The sequence below is a fragment of the Aedes albopictus genome, chromosome 1 (assembly GCF_035046485.1).
Source record: "Aedes albopictus strain Foshan chromosome 1, AalbF5, whole genome shotgun sequence".
Classification (NCBI taxonomy): Eukaryota; Metazoa; Arthropoda; class Insecta; order Diptera; family Culicidae; genus Aedes; species Aedes albopictus.
Genome location: NC_085136.1, coordinates 240,995,058 through 241,017,207, shown reverse-complemented (window position 1 = coordinate 241,017,207; position 22,150 = coordinate 240,995,058). Strand labels below are relative to the sequence as shown.

Here is a 22,150-nt window from a genome sequence, read left to right as displayed (position 1 = left end):
GTTTAAAGGCAGCATGAATTGGTCTAGTTTTAGCGTGGTAGTATTCTTATGTTTTTTAAATCAGAATTCTCTATTCTGCGAGGCGCTGGTCATATGCTACAGGAATAGGAGCTACGGAGATGTAATTGTCAGTAAGTAAAACATATCATATTTCTGCTTTTAAGTGCATTCCTACTATGTGAATTACGTAGACTCGTAGTGAAGGGGGTATGTGGGTCAACTGTTTGTGAACTCGTGGACGAGTTCTCAAGAAGGTCATTTATTCGTGCACTACTTTCCGTGCTAGGTTCCTTCCAGATAGCGGCTAGAACCTCTACACTACTCCATACAAGATAGCATCAGCTGCGCTTCTCCGTTGAGCAGTTTGCTATGATAGTCAATCATGATCAGCTTCGTCAATGTATGATTAAGCTTAAGCTTAAGCTTAAGATTAGCTTAAGTTGAAATACACATAAATAAAAACAAGAAAGAGCTTCACTAATGCAACCAGAACTTCTTCATGCTCTTTCGCGATCAGGACTCTACCTCTACTGCAGGCTCGAATTCAAGTTCATCAGTTGTTGGCAAAACAAAATCCCAACTGATATTTCTGGGCGATCGATTTTCTTTCAACGTTACGAAGTCAAGCTGTTGTTGGGAATTGCCCAGGGGGATGACGAAAGGCCAGAATCAGAAACCCAGTATTTGATTCAACATGGTGTCCAATGTTTTTGTTTTGATTGCTTTATTCATGGCAAAAATGCGCATGAAACATCGACACTGCTTCGCTGCTACGTATATCGTGCAAAGTGATAAAAGAAAGAGAAACAATCATCAAAAGCTGCAATTTCGTTTGAAATGTTTAATTTCCGAAATAAGCACTAGCAAGACACGATCCACTCACCCGAAAACCAGGAGCAAGTTAGGGTAAACCGACCAGAAAGTGTGTACCAAAACGCGCCGTACCAAAAACGATGTTAGCGGCGATATACCGAGTTTGACAGCTGTGTCACCCCACTGTAGGGTAAACAGGTATAATATGCCTCCCTTAAGCAGAAATTACAATATATATTAAACTTGCGCCTTATTCCAACTATTGTCCACTGCAAATCGTTGTTCCTAAAGGCAGTGAATTGTTGCATGCAAACTTTGCCTTTGGAGGGGCGCCCAAGTAACCACAAGCATTATATCATAACATTAATTCAATCGTAATGTTGGTGGCACGACTGGTGTTGTTGTTCGAAGACATTTTCCGGCAATACAGTCAATTAAACCTTGCGTTGATTCTTTTAAATCTTCGCCAACGTTTCGGCCCTTGTTGGGACCTTCTTCAGGGCCTAAAATTTATTCATTATTACTTTGGGGACATTTCAACGGGAGAAAATATCTCTCAGATAAATAGTAGAGAAGGCTCACCAACACCTGTAGTTAACATCGAGCGCCATACCGGAATTCCAGCGTAGCGAGAAAAAAGTGAACGTTTTACCCGAAAAATACAATCCCACGCAAGGAGTCTTGGCTAGAAAAATACGCCTAAACTAATGCCTAATGAACGTAAGTGCGACAGCTATGAAAAGTACATTACGTACTGTGACTAATTCCACTCCTATTTAGCGATACCAAAGTGGAACAAAATTGACCCTTTCGCACCCGACGTTTTATGTTTAAAGAAAACATTTTTGATATGTTGATTTAGATCGAGTAAGTGTAATTTTAGAAATTTTGTAAAAGTATCTTTTGAAATGTCCCCAAAGTAATAATGAATAAATTTTAGGCCCTGAAGAAGGTCCCAACAAGGGCCGAAACGTTGGCGAAGATTTAAAAGAATCAACGCAAGGTTTAATTGACTGTATTGCCGGAAAATGTCTTCGAACAACAACACCAGTCGTGCCACCAACATTACACCTGAAACGGCTACAGATCCACACGCATCTTTCTACGCAAGAATTGGAGTAAGGTATGGTCTCCGAGTACAGGAAGATTTCAAAAGATACGCCAGCAACCAGCAGAAGCTTGGAAACATGACAAGTCGTAAATGTTTTCTGGTTGAATGTCGGCGAAAGGGGGTGATTCCGCCGCATATAGTTCATTCATTAAGGTGTGCCAATGAGCTCCTAGCAACTGGCAGCCCATTCATCCGCAAACTATTCAAGAAAATCCAAGAGTTCCAGAAATCGATCCTTAATATCGAAATCGAGGACACGTTCCACTGGTTGAAATCCCTGAAGGACGAATTGGGTGTCCTCAGGGAATGTATCCAGATGAGTACAGAAGCAGAGATACACCAGCGATTTTTCGTCACCCAGGAATTCGCATTTCAAAACAATTTGAACAGACGGGTACGGCAGACTCGCCAGAAACAAAACCGAATGCTGGCAACAACCGCTGCAACCCACAAGCAACAGACCCCTTCACTCAATGAGCAGGCGGTTCTGAACACTACCAACAAGACTATTCCAGAGGAGATGAGTGTATTGCTTAGCTTGGGTCCAAAATTCGCGTTACCATACAAATCATCGGCGGAAATACCATTTTTCCACCTAATAGCAGATGTGGAAAACATACTGTCCGTAGAACCGGACCGGAACAAGCGAGAAGAAACCAGATGTCAAATAACCAACACCATGCAGAACTACCTACGCAGATCAACGACGCAGAAAAGTACACCACTAGAGAAGTTTTGCCATGAGGCAGAGACCGTTACGAGGAAGTTCTTGAAATCTCATCCAGACATCCTGGTGGCACCGGCAGACAAAGGGAACAGGCTCGTAGTGATGAACATCGAAGACTACGATGCGAAAATGTTGCAGCTGATAGCAGATGGAAATACCTACAAACTGCTTAAAGCGGATCCTACTGCGAAATACCAACGAGCAAACAACAGAATAGTTCAAAAGCTGCACGACCTGCATCTGATAGATGGAAGGACTAAATACCGTCTCAGTTGCAACAATGCCGTGTGTCCACGCATATACGGGCAGCCCAAGGCGCACAAGCCTGGTATCCCGCTCCGGCCGGTAGTTCCGAACATTACGGCCCTAACGTACAATCTTTCGAAGTATTTGGCGAGCATCTTGAAGCAGTCCTTCAAAAGCGTCTTCAATGTGAAGGATTCCACCGAATTTTGCCAGTATGCGAACACCTTGCGGGTCCCGGAGGACCACGTACTAGTGTCATTTGATGCTGTATCATTATTCACTAATGTTACCAAACAGGCGGTAGTGCACGACATCATTATGATGTGGGACCAGATTAGCAAACACACCGATATCAACCTTAGCCTATTCATCGAAATCATTGAGTTCTGCATTGATGCAAGTTTCTTCTGCTTCCGCGGAAAGTATTACCACCAGGAATCAGGAACAGCTATGGGCAGCCCACTGTCACCGATACTAGCGGACATTGTGACGGAAAACATCATCTTGAGAGCAGTAAGACAGGCTGGTATACCACCGCAACACATCAAGAAGTATGTAGATGATCTGTTTCTCGTCCTTCATCGGGGTCGGATCCAAGAAATCCTGGCAATGTTCAACGAGCAAAACGAGACCATAACATTCACGCAAGAAACAGAGATCGATGGAAAGCTTCCCTATTTGGACGTGCTGGTCATCAGGGGAGAGAATGGAAATGTGCAGACAGACTGGTACTCAAAACCTATGGCATCGGGTAGAATGCTGAACTTTCTCTCGTTCCACCCATTGGGCCAAAAACTTGCAGTAGCGATAAATTTCATTGACCGAGTCAGGACCCTTAGCACCGTCAAAACAGAACAAGAGAAAAATGCAGTAATAACAACAATTCTACGGCGAAATGATTATCCTCTCCACTTGGTCAACAGACTCCTTCGGCGACCACAAGCACGACAGCGAGAAGAGATTGAAAGTCCAACAACACACCGATCGATCACTAACGTCCAAGGCCTAACTCAGCAGATTAAACGCATCCTGCACAACACTATACCTTCCGTAGGCATATCATGCACGAACAAAAATGTTGTCAAATCCGTCTACAAAACTGCGAAAGATCCTATCTCACCGATGGACAAATGCAATCTTGTTTACAAGATCAATTGCAATGAATGTCACTGCTGTTATGTGGGAATGACGACCAACACCCTGAAGACCAGAATGTATGGACATCAAACCCATATAAACAAGCTCCAAAGACTCCTCGACAGCGGGGTCGAGTATGATGATGTCCACATACAAGACTTGAGAGAAAAAACGGCTTTAATGGACCATTGCATCGTCCATAGACATCGGTTCGATGTAAACCATCCGCAAATCATGGACAGCACACACAAAGCAGCATCTCTACCAATATTAGAGATGTGCCATATAAGAGCGACCCCCCATACCGTAAACCGTCGCACTGATACGGATGGTCTCAACACTACCTACAGTTTTCTACTCTCTTCGATTCAACGTCTACAAATGCAAAAAACATCACGATCGCTACCGAACCCCAATGATGAACATCAACAAACGGTGGATGAACCAAGTTCAACGGAAGAAAATATCTCTCAGATAAATAGTAGAGAAGGCTCACCAACACCTGTAGTTAACATCGAGCGCCATACCGGAATTCCAGCGTAGCGAGAAAAAAAGTGAACGTTTTACCCGAAAAATACAATCCCACGCAAGGAGTCTTGGCTAGAAAAATACGCCTAAACTAATGCCTAATGAACGTAAGTGCGACAGCTATGAAAAGTACATTACGTACTGTGACTAATTCCACTCCTATTTAGCGATACCAAAGTGGAACAAAATTGACCCTTTCGCACCCGACGTTTTATGTTTAAAGAAAACATTTTTGATTTGTTGATTTAGATCGAGTAAGTGTAATTTTAGAAATTTTGTAAAAGTATCTTTTGAAATGTCCCCAAAGTAATAATGAATAAATTTTAGGCCCTGAAGAAGGTCCCAACAAGGGCCGAAACGTTGGCGAAGATTTAAAAGAATCAACGCAAGGTTTAATTGACTGTATTGCCGGAAAATGTCTTCGAATTAATTCAATCGTATTATAGTTTAGCTAATGCGAGATAACTTTTATTCGACACCTGTCAAGTAATAAAGCGTTTAATCTACATTATGAAAGCATTGAAGCATTATGGGATTTTGACAGTTCGGTATAGTTCTATAGGGGCGTTGTTTAATGCTTCATTGCATAACCATGTTTAAAGCTTTATGGCAATCAATAATGCAAGGATTTATTACTTTATATATGCCTTTACTAATGCTTTCATAGTTGTAAACAAAAAAAAACATCAGTTCGAAAAAAAAAAAACTACCACCTTTTTAAAAACACAACCATTTAAAAGAAAAGAAAAACAAACCCAAATTATCATGGATTGCTGCATAGAACTTGGATTATCATGCTCAGATGTTGCTCAAAATTTATATTGTGCATGGATTTTTTTGGTTGGACATAAAGACAATCAGATGCTGAGGGAACAAAAATTATGTGGGGTTGAGGTATTGGTTTCCTTATAGTGGCCCGATTTCATAAAATAAATGGTAGAAGTGAGCACGTATGAAAACAATAAGAGCAGAATCAACACAGACTAATTTATATCTTTATATGTTATCTTCGTTTGTGGAATCAATTAGTTCTGCAATCGCTTGTTTTCGAATGAATTTGGGAGAATAAGATAACTGATGGCATTCAGACCCTAGCACAACTTTTTAGAGCTGCTGAAAACACAAATCAATAAAGCACGAGCTAAGTATACGTTACTTTATGTTGCACATTTTTCCGGGTGCAAAATGCATGGTAGTCGTAGCACAGCGTTAGCACGTACGAGTTTCATCGCAGTCCAGTTTCAGCAGTTTAGGTTCAATTCCCGAATTGAAGAATAAAAAACATCAGTGAGAGTATCGGAACAGGTATGAGAAGATAAAAATAGACAGGAAAATGAAAAAATACTTTTTTTCTTTTGTTGACATGATGCCTTAAGTATACATTCCACACTATTTCATTGCATTAGCTATATGGTACAAGCATTTTATATGCTTTAGCAATCACCACAGTGAAGCTTGCTTTAAATCAACAATAGTAGCGCCACTTTCGACTTTAAACCTACTTTAATGGTACTTATATGACAAAACAACTTTACATCGCATGTCATATAATACACAATAAAGCGAAACTAATGCTCTATATGCAGCGTCATGGTTACTTGGGCGGCTATGGAAGCTTTGAAACGTTTTTCGAAAACGTTCCAAAATTTGCCTTTCCAAAACAAACGGGGCAATACGCCCCATCAAAAGAAAAACGTCCAGCCCCATGATAAAACTGTCCCAGGGGATAATTCCACCACATGCTTATCTTAGGAGGGTCTTTTAACAAGTGCTTAACTGCATAAAAGTTGCAAAATAACACAAACGAACAGAACTAGCTTTGTTTACAATAAAGTCAGCTTACAAGAGGTAAAATATTACGCCAAAAGCCTCGATTTCAGACTTTTTGATATTTTTATTGCTTGTCTGTATCAATCAATGAACGAATCAGCTTGATGGCAATTATTCTTTAATATTGAGGATATCCAATCGAAACACATGCGAAAAACGCTTAAGTCGCTAGAAAATGAAGGGGGCGTTTTACCCCGGTGGGGCGCATTATACCCTTTTACCCTAACTGCCACACACAGCACTCGGGTCTTCTTGCAGGAACGTCGGTTAATTTTACCGACTAAACATTCAGTAAGCTGCAGCGGTGTTACACCTCGAGATATTATGTCTGCCGAGTTCTCGACGCCATGCACGTGTGTATGCTTGATTACTGTCAGTCTGTTGGAGATGTGCGCTTGGATTGATAGGACGAAAACCAACACTTCACGTTCGTTGAATCGATTCAGAAGAACGTCTTCGATAGGATCTGGATACTCCCTGCTACTCTCTCGAACAAGTGCGCCAATAGTCGTGCCTATGACAACTCCAATCTGGGTATTGACTGTCTTTCCTTATTCTTGCTTAAGTTTTCTAATAATGGAACTACTTTGGACTTGGGCATTACCGAACTGTAACCTTCTTGAACATCTTGCGCAATGCAACGTAGGTATATAGCTGCTCCGTACGTATTTTCCAAGGCGTCACATCAAACGAGCAGGTAGTTCCCATGATACGGGATAAGTAAACTGCATCGATTTGATCTAAGTTTGTTATGAAATCGAGCCACTGTGGTTGCAGATTTGCGCTCAACGGGTCAACGGTATCCGAACAGTCAGTTTGGAGAAAATGTAACGACTAAAACTCTACACTGGCCAGATAGTAACCCAATGGTTCAGGTATTCGTAGGTCGGCTCCAGAGGCACGTTCTCCTCCATTTGGGAAATTTGTGCCAATGATTCACTCGTGGAAGAGCACATTTCGGACTGCAGTAGAAAAATAAACACGAATTTGAACTTTACTGACGGTATATTAATTCACGGAAAAATGAAAATTACTTTAACAAAGTGGACTGTATACTGTGTACTGCACAGATCGAAAAAAGAGTGTAAAATTCTGTGACATATGATGCACATAATTGGAGCGTGGGATATCATAGAAGTTTACATGACATATCATGTAAAGTTCATGAAATATCATGTAAACTTCCATTATATGTCATGTAATTCAGCATGACTCTGAGAGTTTACATGACATATAACACAAATTTACATGATATATCATGTAAACCTTCATAACATTAAATTTACATGAGTAAAATGAAGTTTACATGTCGTGTAAATCTCATTATTTTTATCTGTGTGTGTATATAGCACTGCCATTCACCGGTAGCTTTCCTTGGAATCGCTTGAAGTTCAACCGCTGAGACAGGTGATCTCAAAACGCACGAGCAGTGACTGTGTTGCCGAAGCAATCAACGAGATTCACGAGCGCGGTTGCCAGAAGTGTAGCATTTCGCTAACTTTGAGCACTTGGAGTGTTGTGTAGGTAGCAGCACACAGAACAGACGTCTATCTTCGCTTTCTGCCTTGTGTAAAAAAATGTATCGGTCATATCAGAGTATGTCGTTATACACCCGTTGCGTGGCGCTAGCATCCCATCATTAAAGTGTCTCGAGTATACAAAAGTGGCGAATCCTAGTCGTTTTGACAGGTCTCTTGCTTGATTGGAACCATGAGGATGACAGAAAATCGACTGTTCATATTTTGACGTTTCTCCTCTTTGTTGTTTTTTTTTTGTTCAGGCTCGTTACCCATCACATTGTCATGTTGTCATTTTTGTTTCCAGTGTTCGCCGTTTTTGGCATTTGAGCGTTCGTGTCGCTTTCTGAGCTAGTGTGTTTTAACAATGAACACTAGAGTGGGTCATCGTTTATATGGAAAATTCAGTGGTATTCCATCAGATCAAAGTTTTTTAGATCCCATTTCAGGACCCAAATAAGTGTGCAAAATTTGGGCACGATCTGTTATGTCTACGTTTTGCGCATCATGTTTGAAGTTTGTATGGGATTTTACATGGGAAAACACACTTTTTGCATTTCTCTTATGACAAGCCCGATTTTTTCTAAAAACCATGTAACCGATGAAGTGAAAACATAGCCAAGGGTGTCCTGAAAAACTTTGTCGAAGACTTCGAATTAATCTGATGCTTATGAAAAAAGTTATAGCGTTGGCATTGCTTGCCGAAACAGCATGATTTTGTTGCTATTGTTATTCCTTTACTGTACAATTTTTAGTATCAACGTGACAAACTTTTGATAATTAGTCAATGAAAACGAATTTCTACACTAAAATGATATATGGACGAAATGTTCGTAACACATAGTAGCAATAGCTCATAAAATTAGTCACAAGGATGGGAAAAAATCACTAATTTATTGCGTATCCCTCACTCACATCCACGCACAATCTGATGCGAGTGTGGTTCTCCCCCAGCCAAGCAAAATCTTTCCACTTTCATTGCCCATGCTTCCTAATCGCCGAGCAGCGGGCGACGCAAGCAACGGCGGCCGAATGAATCGCTACCGAATCTGAGTGCCGAAGGCGAACGAACCAATATTGAACGAATGTTTGCGTTCTGAGTCGGGTGCGAAAGCATTCGTTTTGGAACGTTCATTTAGCGTTCAGTGGAAGCATTCAGTACTGGGAATTGAATCAGTGAGTGCGTTTTGATTCAATCAGCCGAATGCCACTCGGTAGTTGAGAGAGCGAACGTTCTTTTCGTATACACCGATGCAAGCTGATTCATTTCGCTCTCTATTTTTTTTCCCTCCTGATTCGCTTCGTTGGCGTCGGTGGCGAGCCGTTCGTGCTGCGTTCGTTCTTAGTGCGCCGTGCTCTCACTCAGTATTGGGTTGTTGGCGTTCTTTTTGCTAGTTTGCATCGCCAGCATTCGGGTGAGCGAATGAGTTTTCCCATGCTTGATTAGTCACCTAAAACAATGTAAAATTACATGACATGTAAAATCGTAAAAATATTGTATTTTTTGGTGATTTTTTAACGAAAATTGTTGAATAACTTTGAATTACGCAATTCAAACACCGTAGTGTCTTCGGCAAAGTTGTAGAGTATTGATCTAACTATATTTTAACGGTATTTTCGGTACCTTTTTGGTGCAATTTTCTGGATATTGAAGTACATTTTCGTGAAAATGCTCGAAAAAATACAAAATCGATTTGATACACCTCTAAACCTTTATCAATTTGGCTCAATTTTGGACTGAAGCCTTGTTTTTGCATGTGGATTGATAATTTGATGTGACACGGGCAGGCTTGTCATTTGCTCCCGCAATGTGCCTCAAATGCATGTTTTTGTTCTCTTTATCTTTGTCCGCTCCCACCGCTATCGTTTGTGCGGGAGCGTAGCGCAAGGAGGAAGCATGCGAAAACAAAGAGAAACATCGAACCACAAAAAATCAGAACGAAGAGAAACATTTTTGTGCATCATTTTTGAGGCTCCTGCAAAAGTTGATCGACAATTTCACCGGCGTTTTACGCGGTATGATCGTTCCGTTTGCATGGCATGACACAATTGTTTACATAAATACTTGTACGCTTGTTAATTATTGATTTTTGAGCATAAGCAAATTTATGTTAACTCCCGGTGCACAAAGTGCCTCAATTTTGAGTAAACGCACTTTTTTATGCAAACAAATCCGCACATGTTTCGGTGTCACAAGTTGCAAGCAGGAAGGTGAAAGAAACCGAGAGAAGCCGCTCTAGCATTGGATGCGGGAGCGTGGTGCAGATTTTTTGTTCTCTTGTTTTGCTCTGAGGAGGATTCCATCTCTGGACACGGGTAGGTCAAAAAAAGTGAACAGGTCTACTTTACATGTTAAAACATAAACACATGCATGCGGTTCGATGGTTTTAACTAATTCCACAAGCATCCGATTGCTTTGCGGTCTTCGACAAAGTTTTTCAGAACATGCTAGGCTCTCATTTTACAGTATCGGTTAAAAAGTTTCAGGCAAACTTTTTCAACTTATGACAAAAAGGCAAAAAAGTATTTTTTCCCATACAAAATCCCATACAAATTTCAATTGCAATCAGTGCTTGAATTTGAGTGAATGTGAACGATACGATCAGTCATCAGCGCCAACACCATCACTACGAACAAACACGCACAGGGAGCAAAGAGAAACCGAACCAACCGCGACCACAATTCCTCATCGGTCGGTTTTCTGGTGAAGCATACTGACTGGAAACCATTATTTCTCACTTACTGCGGTGAGGCTGAAGATGCGTCAATGATTCAGTGGATTTATTTTTTGCTCAAAACTTGCAAAAACAATCAATTTGTCGATAGGACCTTTACACAAGATTTCAACATATTTTTGTTTGAGCCTAAATCTGGCATTCGATTTGAATAGGTCGTATCGACATAGGAACCACAGCAAACTTACGACCTATTCAAATCGATCGTCAGAAATGTCTCTGTGGTAGCAGTGTGTTAGGAGGCAGTCAGCGTGTTTGTGAGAGGGAACTGTCGTGCATGTGCTGGCGGATTATTTTGCACGGGAGGTGTTTGTGAATATGTTCGAGTATTATTCATCTGTGATTGGCCTTGAGAATGCGATTACTATTGATCACAGAGAACAGACGAACATTCTCGAACATTTTTTTTCTAAAAATGTTGTGTAAAGAAAAAAATCCTACCACAGTAGCGACATCGACGGTGACTTGCCCACCTAAAAACTACTTTCGATGGCGCTAAACCATGAATTATTTCACAAGCGCACCTTTCAATTTTCCTACTCAGCGAATGAGTTGTATTTGCTCGAATAACAATAAGCGTAATGCAATTTCACTAATATTGCAACAAAATTGGGGCAACCCATTGACAAATAGTTTCAACATTTAGAATTAAAATGAGTTGAACAACAATACAATAATTGTTTTCCAAGAAAAACCAACACATCCTCTCCGTGGAATTAAACTAGGGTGCACACCTGGTGACACTACCGCCCAAATCGCCTGATGTACGGGGTTTCATCGGCTTCAGCTATGTGGCAGAATCTAATAGAGATCATTCTTCAGGACATTCCAGGGGTGTCCGTATTCCTGGACGACATAAAGGTTACAGCCCCAATGGTCCATTTGCGTCGATTGGAAGAGGTTCTGCGTCAACTGAGTTACTACGGCATTAGAGTCAACAAAGAAAAGTGCGCCTTCTTTGCGGATAAAATCGAGTACTGCGGGTACGACATCGATCGAGATAGCGTACACAAAGTGGCGAAAAAGGTGGAAGCAATTTAAGAAATACGACAGCCGAAAACGAAGGACGAGGTCCGTTTGTTCGTCGGTATGATCAATTACTACGGAAGGTTCTTTGAGAACCCAAGCACCCTGCGGTACCCCCGGTAGAAAATGTTGAAACTGCCGTTGACACTTTTTACAAAATACTTTTTGAAATAATACACGATGAAATACCTTTAATAAAAAGAAGACGGCACCGTAGCTCAAAACATCCCATCTGGTTTACCAATGAAATTAAAAATCTAAAGAATCGTAAGCAAAAAGCCCATAAAGCGTACAAAAAACATAAAAGTAATGAATATTTGACTAACTATTTGAATATTTGTGATCAATTAAACCTCGCCATCGATATCGCATCTGAGGATTACAATGCAAAAACCAGAGCCTTAATGATTAATCATAAATTTAATCATGATTAATGATTAGTGATTAAGATTAATCAAAATCATCAATCATAATCACAAAAAAATCTCATTTAATCATTAATCATTAATCTTAATCACACTTTTTTTGTAATCTAATCATTAATCAGTAATCATAATCATAAGAAAAAATATTAATCAATCATTAATCATTCATCACCAAAAATGATTCATCATATAAAATATATGATCCTAATTAAATTGGTTTAAATGCTTTTCTAAATAATATAATTTGTGATTCTTTTTTCAAAAATCTTCCGGACACAGTTACCTTTTACTTTTGAAACTTCAAAAACATGTTAATCAATAAATATATTTTAATCATTTCCAGTTTTTTGTGATTGATTAATCCTGATTAATCATGATTTTTAATCAATGAGCCATTTTTAATCATTAATCATAATCAATAATCACGGATAAAACCAATTTTATTCATTAATCATAATCTTTAATCATCCTAAAAATCAAATTAATCATTAATCATAATCAATAATCACCAAAATTGGAATTTTAATCATCAATGATTAATCATGATTAAAATTTTTGTTAATCATGAACGCTCTGGCAAAAACTGAACGAGAAATAAAGTCATGCCCAAAAAACTTTTTTAATTATGTAAAAACAAAATTGAAATCAGAAAACTTTCCATCGGAAATGCATCTTGATGAAAAATCTGGCGACAACTCCGAAATAATTTGCAATCTATTTGCTACTTTTTTTCAAGATGTTTACACCACTTTTTCGGAGGAGGACCGGGACCGTGAATATTTTTCATTTCTTCCGGAATTTTCAAAAGACATACAAATGACCCAAATTAAAGTACATGACATTATGGATACACTTAAAAGTCTAGATGTTTCTAAAAGTGCAGGTCCTGACGGGATTCCACCTGTCTTTTTAAAATCTCTATCAGCGGAACTAACCATCCCGTTATTTTGGCTTTTCAATATGTCGCTGCAATCTGGTGTATTTCCGAAAACATGGAAAAGCTCTTTCTTAGTACCTATTTTTAAAAGCGGTAAGAAATCTGACATACGTAATTATCGTGGAATAGCTATTATCTCTTGCATTCCCAAAGTTTTCGAAGCAATAATTAATAAAACTTTATTTCATATGGTGAAGAACAGAATAACTAATAATCAACATGGGTTTTTCAAAGGACGCTCAACATGTACAAACTTACTCGAATTCGTAAATTATTCTTTAACTGCAATGGATAACGGTAATCGCGTAGAAGCCCTCTACACAGACTTCAGTAAAGCATTTGACCGCATTGATATACCAATGTTACTGTTCAAATTAGAAAAAAATGGATTCGAACGAAGTCTTCTAAAATGGGTAGAGTCATATCTAACTAGCAGACAACAAATTGTTAAATTCAAAGGGGCAAAATCAAAACCAATTCAAATTACATCAGGAGTTCCTCAAGGATCTCATTTAGGCCCTTTACTGTTCATTCTGTACGTTAACGACATTTGCTTTATCCTTAAACATGTAAAAGTCCTCATATATGCCGATGACATGAAACTCTACTTAGAAATATTAAACGATGAAGATGTGAACATTTTCCAAAATGAAATTAATATATTTTATGATTGGTGCATCAAGAGTCTACTACAACTAAATGTAAAAAAATGCAACTCTATAGAGTTAAGCAGAAAACGTAGTACATCCAATAGGACAATTTTTCTAGGAAATCAATATGTGGAAAGATGTACAAGAATAAGAGATTTGGGAGTGTTTTTAGATTCCAAACTAACATTCATAGACCACTATAATACAATTATCAATAGAGCAAACAACATGTTGGGTTTTATTAAACGGTTTAGTTATAATTTTTATGATCCATATACTATAAAAACGTTATATATCGCCTATGTGCGTTCAATTTTAGAATACTGTAGTATAGTTTGGTCACCGTTTTCAGTAACACATGAAACACGCATAGAATCAATTCAAAAACAGTTTTTACTTTTTGCACTCCGCAAACTAGGCTGGACAAGGTTGCCTCTCCCGTCCTATGAAGCACGATGTATGCTCATTAATATTCAAACACTTAAGCAACGCCGAGAATTTGCAATGTTATCGTTTGTTAATGATATGGTTTCGCAGCGTATCGACTCGATGGAACTTTTATCAAAATTAAACTTTTATGCTTCTTCTAGACCACTACGGAAACGTAGCATTTTTTCCACCAACCATCATCATAATGATTACGCAAAATTTGGCCCTTTAAACCGAATTATGTCTATATACAATAAACATTGCCAAACCATAGACTTTACAATGACAAAAACAGAACTGAAAAAACAATTTATGTTAAATCGTAATATAAATTAGTTTAAGTAAAAACAATATATAATAAGCTAAGGTTTAAAATGTAACGAAACGGTCTACTTCTGATTGACGTCAATAAAATAAAATAAAAAACAATCTGCTGAAGATCAATGTAGAGTTCAAGTGGACAAATGATTACGAAGAGTCGTTCCTGGAGGTGAAGAAGAGAATGCAGTCTGCGAATTGCTTGGTGCAATACTCACCCGAGTTACCATTGGTACTCGCTACGGATGCGTCGCCTTACGAGGTTGGTGCAGTCTTGAGCCACCTGTGTCCTGATGACTCAGAAAAGCCCATCCAGTTTGCTTCCCAGACTCCCAACAGCACTCAGCAAAAATACATGCAAGTGGACAAAGAAGCTTATGCGATTGTGGTCGGCACCAAAAAGTTTATTCAATGCCTGTACGGGCGGAAATTTGTGATACTGACCGATAAATCAAGCCATAACGAAAATCTTCGGCGAGCATTGAGGCCTTCCGGTAATGTCTGCCCTACGGATGCAACCAGGGTTCCTGATTTCCACTTTTCATCTTTTTTCACATTCGAATACAATCAGCAACGAACGGTTTTCGCTTTAGTTTGTGTGTTTGCTTGTCAGCGACGACAGCAAACTCCGGCGAACGGTGGGAAGCCACACTTGGAATTTAATCATTTGTCCACATGCGCATCGCAAGCGATCGAGTAGTGATGCGATTCGTGAGTGATATTGCGCATACGAATTTTTGAAGTTTTCAAAAAATATTTATTATTTTTTTTACTAATCTACCAATTCAACAACAATACACTAAAAATGTATGCATTACATGCAGAAATTCTCTTCTAGTTATGATAATAGCCGCTTCGGTCGCTCACAAGCATTCGTCACCGTTCGCCATTCATTCATTCGCTTGCGATCCAACCTGCGACGATCGGCAACGAATATCCATGTCAAGCAGCTTGCGCTTCGCTTCCCACTGGTGATGGGGTTGCGTGTTTGATCACGACAATCCGTTTGCTGCATCTTTCTCGATTCGCTTCAGAAAAGAGGAGTGAATATGAATGGAGTGAGGCGAATATACCGATCCTTGGATGCACCATTACGCAACGTTTCGGCAATCATTCGATTACGAGGTCCGATTCTGAAGATCAGCAGATCACGTGAACGCAGACGCCATGTCTACGGTTTCGTTGAAGCAAATCGTTTCGGAGAACGTCGAGATGAACCAAATCGAAACGTTACCGTTGACAGCAAACAAGCTCTCACAAGCTACAGCAGATGATAACTCTGTGAACTGTTTGATCTAAGGACTGAAACATGGACAGCCGGTTGATGCCAAGGCTCGGTTCGGGATAGATCAAAGCGAAATCGTAGCTCAACGTGGATGTTTACTACGAGGCATTCGAGCTTACATCCCTCCGGTACTACGACGATGGATTCTGGATGAACTTCATACCACTCACTTCGGCGTTACCAGGATGAAATCCTTAGCAAGAGGCTACTGCTGGTGGGTTGGTATGTATCAGCAGATTGAAGAAATGATTGCGAATTGTGCCGACTGTCAGTCCAAAGTGCTAACGCCACACTCCTGGGAACCAGTAACGAAACCATTCCAGAGAGTGCACGCTGATTTTGCCTGACCGTTTATGGACACCTATCATTTTTTAACCTGGTGAACGCTTACACGAAGTGGCTGAAAATAAGAATCTGCAAGTCCATTACATTGTGCAGAGAAATTTTCAGTACGTTCGGGATTCCTACTGTCTTCGTGAGTGATCTTGGCACTCGGTTTACAGCCGACTCATTTCAACGGTTCCTGAAGCAGAACGGGACAGTCCACAAGATGGGGGCTCCGTACCATCCCGTTACTAATGGACAAGGGGAAAGGTACGTGCAGACCTTCAAACAGAAGCTCAAACCCCTGAAATACCCCAAGTCAAAACTGAAAGTCGAGCTGGCAAACATCTTATTGGTCTACCGGAAGACGATTCATCCTTCAACCGGACAGTCGCCTTCCATGTTGATGTTCGGTCGGCAAATTCGTTCCCATCTGGACCTACTACTTCCCAAGACCGATACGAAAGAATCACCTAAAGTTGTCGTGTGAATGTTCAACGATGGAGACCGGGTGCGTGTGCGAGACTTCTCAACACCCAACAAATGGCAGTTTGGAAGAACAGTGGCGAAGGAAGGCAAACTCGGATTCCAAGTACGACTGGACGATGGAAGACTGTGGGAGCGACATGTTGACCACGTCGTCGGAGTTGGGGATGATTTGATGCCACGAGAAGTTTCTAGGATTACCGCCGAGCCGCGATCGATGTCCGCCTGGTGCAGCTGAACTGCCGTAATTCTGCAGAGTGACGTAAGCGCCATTCAAAATTTAGATATTTTTTGGTATATTATACATAATATCTGGTGTAAAAATAACACTGTAGTATATCCACCGACGAACCGACGTGACAGCTAGAACAAATAAATTCAAATTTGTTGTCCCCGACGCCATGATGAAAAATAGCCGAACACTACCGCCTCCTCTACAACGATTCGCGTTGTTTTGATAGCATGATTCCAAACCCCCGTGTATTCATATAGGAAGAGGTTCGTGTCTGCGCTGATTTGACAGAAGCGTTCGCTCGCTTCGCTGGTCGACCGTTAAATTTGGGGGGGGACAGTTTTGAATCACCACTGTCACGTCGGTTCGTCGGTGGTATATCTGCTGTATTAGAACGCAAGGTCTAGTCGTAATCTATCATCTATGGAAAGAAACGTGTGTAAAAATTGAGTCCGTTCTTTTAAATACGCGTCCGGTTTCGATTAAAGTTTTCGGGTAGGTTTCTGTTCCGATACAACAGTATTCTGCTTAGAGGGGTCGAAAAGCCTGCAAAAAATAATAAAACTGTTTAACTCTTAGTTGGAAAAAAATCCACTTTTTGGGAGGAGGGGGGTTCTGAGATTGCCAAATTTTGGTCTACGTGGTTTATGAACAATTCCTTAGGTGCATAAACGAAGTGATAAATGTGCTAATAATTTAACAGGCCATGTTGTGGGAGTCAGCATACGAATCCCGATGTGTTGTAGGATTCTTAGCGAATTGATCATTTTTGCATTCGTTCTGATATCGTTTGGCAGGACCGTCACGACGATACCCTATATTTAAAAAAAATTATACTTACTAAAACTCCTGGATTAGTCGGAAATCGGAGCCAGAAATCTTTTGCATGATCCTTTCAATACCATTGCGTCAATGCAGTCAATGTGTGTAGTCAGTGTAGTCAATGCTAGGGTTACCAGACGTACTCTTTTTAGAGTACATGTAGAGTAATGCGGGGCAAAAGTTCGCACCTAACAGACTTCACAAAATAACTATTGACGAAAAGAAAACAATATCTTTTTTCTTCGTTGAACGCGTCCTTATCATGTTGCCTCCAAAACATGGTACTAGATTTTTTCGCGTTCCTTTTGTATTGGTGATACCATTTTTAAAACAAGTACAACAATGCGAACTTTTGCCCCATAGGGGGGGGCAAAAGTTCGCATTATGCGGGGCAAAAGTTCGCACCTTGTACAGGGTAGTTTATTGATGTGAAGTTCATTTATTTCATGTTAATTCATGTTCGTCTTTTCACTCTAGCCATGAGATCTGTTTCTTTCTGTTTTTAGCATTACGGCCCAATTGGAATACGACCTGGTGTTCAGCTTTTGTAAAGAGTGTATTTTATGAAGACTTCCACAACTATTAACTAAGAGCTGTCCTTACAGCGTTACTGAAGTTGTCAAAATACATTATGGGGTAATCATAGAGATACGTGTTGCACAAAATACATGAAAAAAAAATATGCAGCAAAACTGTTGAAAAGGACCGTAATCGAATCTTATTCCCGTCAGTATGGTGATGAATTATAATTGTGAATTTACAAACTACACACTTCGAAAAAATCTCGTAATTTTATGTCATTCTACGCCGACATATGACAGCGAGCAAAGTGACACAAATTTGTGTACGATTTTATTTTTACAAGAAGCTTTCTAGTGCCAAATCGTGTAAAATTACAGCTAGCCAAATATTTGCATACATAACCTCAATTGCATCATTCCTTCAAAACATTGCCTGTATCCCCTCGCAATTTTTCGTTCGTTATTAAAATGAAGATTGGTTCAAAGTTTTATTTCATTTATTAAGAATGCATTCAATCAGTATATAAATTTTTATCGATCACATAAATCCACGCAGTGCACTTTGTAGAAGCGGTGAAACGATGCTAGCTGGGATCTGGGTTGCGATACGCGTGTTGCACTTCTACTCCGTAGATTGTTCCGGTGAATGTTCCCTGAGCCGGCTCTCGGTTCACAACAGCTGGGCGGGATGGCGTGTTGAAGTCCTGGAGCTGGATTCACCGCTGTATTTAGTACTCGATGCACAGGAATCACATGTTTGTCACAAAATGAATAATTTTCCTCCGTATACTGAATCGCAACGCGCAAAGCTGCAGTTGTAAACAACTTTGACATTTCGTCAAAGCGTAGAACAAGTTTCTGTCTCCATTCATGTAAAATTACGCCGTTTGGAGCTGAATAATGAATCAAGTGTTTTAATTTCAATTTTTGCTCGTGAAAATCTGGTCAATGTGCCTGAAATCTCAGATTTTTTCAATCAATTCACGTTTAAGTCATTTGTAGCTGAAAAATAAGTAGCATTTTATTTTACGTCACCACTTATTACGTCTGATTATTCGTTTGCGTCTACTTTAAAATTGAGAATTTCTTAGTGTGTAAGCTATGTAAGACCTCGGTAAAGTAGATGAACATAAGACCTTCAGAAACATATGAAAAGAAATGACGAGGATGACGAAGAAAATGTTTTAAAATGTTTTTTAGCCATTTTTCATTTATTGATTTAAATGGGTGAACATAATGTTTGCCTTACAATCAATCTTCTTACAAAACTAAGCTCAAACCCTCTGCCGCAACGATTTCAGGGTGCATACTACAATTATTATGCATATATAGTAGTTTCTATACGAAATTATTAATGCTTCAAAGATTTTATTGGCGAGTAACTGATTTGATTATGTGTTGAACCCATTCAGATTTGTTTGGGTTCTTAACTCGTGCTCAGAAAAAGATCCACTGCGAACTTTTGCCCCGCATTACTCTACTCTTTTTCAGCAAAAAATTTAGCGTACTATTCGTTTTGGTGAAATTGGTCCAATTGTATCCTTTTTCCAAAATTGCATTTTTCTGATAAAATATACATATCAATCAAAATAACCTTACAAGTCAGTATGCTACAAATTAGAATAACTTAACCACCCCCACCCGAAAATTAAGCAAACATTTCGATAGGTCTTATCTGCAGAAAAAATGCCGTCTTTATTTTCCCTTTTTTCCATCGAAATCACACTAATTCTTGCAGATTATTATTTGCTCCTAGCTTAAACACGTTGTTAAACTGTCATTTTTAAATTGTTTTGCAAAAATGGCTTCACTTTGACGTGCAATAATCGGAAGAAAAGGTAAATAATAACCAAAGTATTTCGTTTTCTGTAATATGTTAGCTTTTAGACGCAGGCTCAAGTTTTAAACTGCCTTGGACGAAGCAGTGAGTTACATTTTCCATTGAGTTCTTAAGGCGAAACTGGAAGCATTTTCTCATTTTTTTGGTTTTTGATTTTTTATAAAATAACGAAGCAATATTTTCAAAATCGGTTTTCGTGCACATGTAGAGTATGGATCAAGGTATCTCCTGAATTTTTTTGAGATGGAAAATGTTTTTAGTTTTTGCAGAAACCATTTTTTTGTGAAATTTTAATTAAAAATGGTTTCTGCAAAAACTATAAACATTTTCCATCTCAAAAAAATTCAGAAGATACCTTGATCCATACTCTACATGTGCACGAAAACCGATTTTAAAAATATTGCTTCGTTATTTTATAAAAAATCAAAAACCAAAAAGTGAGGAAATGGATCCAGTTTCGCCTTAAGGACAAACGTCTTGAAATCCCGCACCAACAGTGCATCAGAACTTCAAACGCACAATCCCCAAGAAGCAAGCTTCAAACAGCAGTGCATTTTATTATTCTGATCTTGCTCACTTGTAATAAGCTTAAAATAAGAAGCACAGGTGCGCTGGTTTTGTTTACGAAGAGATTTGTGCTTTCGAAATCGTGAGTAGGTGCCAAAGTCGGCCATTGTGGCAGCCATTTTGGGATTCTAACAAGTCTGTCCTTAAAAGAAGTTTGTAATCTGTATTAACGAGAGTTTAGCCTTTCCGAAGAAAGAACTCACATTTTGCGAGTTTGTCGGGTTTGGGATTCGATCATAAGTAATCGGCGTAAGTGTCACGTGTTTTAACCATCACACTAGGTTCGTTTTGCAAAAAAAGCTTACGAAACCTATTGCAAGAAATCCATCTACGGGAGATCGAAAAAAAAATGACAGTTCTCGCTAATTCTTAACGAAAGGAATTTGAAAACAAATCACTAACACACAAGTATTTGGATTGGTCAATAGTTGGCATGAATAATGAAAAAAATGTGAGATTAAAAACTGCTGTAATAACTATCCAGTGATGTATTAAGTAGACACAATTTTAGTTTTTCACTTCGTTAGAAAATTTACGTACCTTTAGGCGTCAAGTATGGTTTACAGAACTTTAATATTGAAAACTTCAAGAGTGTCAAACAGTATTTAATCGAAAAAAAAAATCAATATTTAGGTACTTGATTACTGTACTCGTTTGTACTCTTTTATCAGAATTTTTGAATGTACTCTTTTCATGTGTGAACAATATGGCAACCCTAGTCAATGCAGGTACTATTTGGACCACAGGTATTGTTATCGATTAGATATATGAAATCAGCTCCCTGATTGACCGGCTTACAGATCGGATATCGATCGCCACAATTGAGCATATCAGTAAATCCCGTCGGCTTGAAATAATCACCCAGATACCTACACCTGGATCAATGTTCTGCAATATTGACTGACTACCATTGCCCAGTTGATTGGGCTGATAACAGGAGTATGGTGATAAGATTAGGGGTATACTCCATGAGAAATTCCATTCATATACAAGCCATCGATAGTCTGCCGGTCGAAAGTCAGTATCGAACAGGTGTTACGGTGAATCGGTTGTTTGCTTTACTGTTGACGTTGTCGGAGATTGGCCGCTTCTGTCTGTCGGTTAAATATGCGGTGGCTACTTGCCAAGTGGTTCCTAGTGATACTGATCGTGCGAGGTACCTAACAAGATAAAAGTGTTAAGAGTTTGGATAATCGCTATGCCGAAAGCACGGCGTTGTGGTGGTTTGTAGTGAAATGTGATGTTCTATGTACATTTAATAGTTGGTTTAATGTAATGGATAATTTCGATCTCTTGAATCAGTTCTGGAATAGCGATTTATGTGTAACTTGTTATCAACCAAATGGGTAGTCCAGTTCCAACTTGAAATCGATTACAAAGCGGATGAGCAACAGGTGTTTGAAGTGGTTGGTGACTTTTAAACCCAAATCAGAAGTGATTAGCTTATCGGAAATGCCGTCAATGACTCTTCGTTGTCGCTTTCAAGTGACGCTTGATTCGAAGAGTTTGGAACCCGTTTGATGACAATGCGAAATCCAATTCTGGACTTGTGGTTCAAGGGAAACTTTTTATTTTCAGTGCTTCTTCTCTTACAAAAAAAGAACAAGTCCGATTTTCTGTGGAAAAAAGTTCAAGGATTTTAAT

General features: G+C 39.3%; 1 protein-coding gene across 2 annotated transcripts in view; it reads left to right on the top strand.

Annotated features, from left to right (window-relative positions):
- The window catches only part of LOC109419802 (prion-like-(Q/N-rich) domain-bearing protein 25), a 104,753-nt gene that overhangs the window by 46,159 nt on the left and 36,444 nt on the right, over positions 1–22,150 (top strand). The window contains exon 1 of one of the 2 annotated variants that reach the window (XM_062846513.1): positions 21,507–21,662. The exons of the other annotated variant lie outside the window; for it this stretch is intronic. Coding sequence (XP_062702497.1) covers positions 21,614–21,662 — 49 coding nt within the window. The 5' untranslated portion in view covers positions 21,507–21,613. Of the gene's footprint in view, positions 1–21,506; positions 21,663–22,150 lie in introns of those variants that run through there. 2 annotated transcript variants of the gene reach the window in all.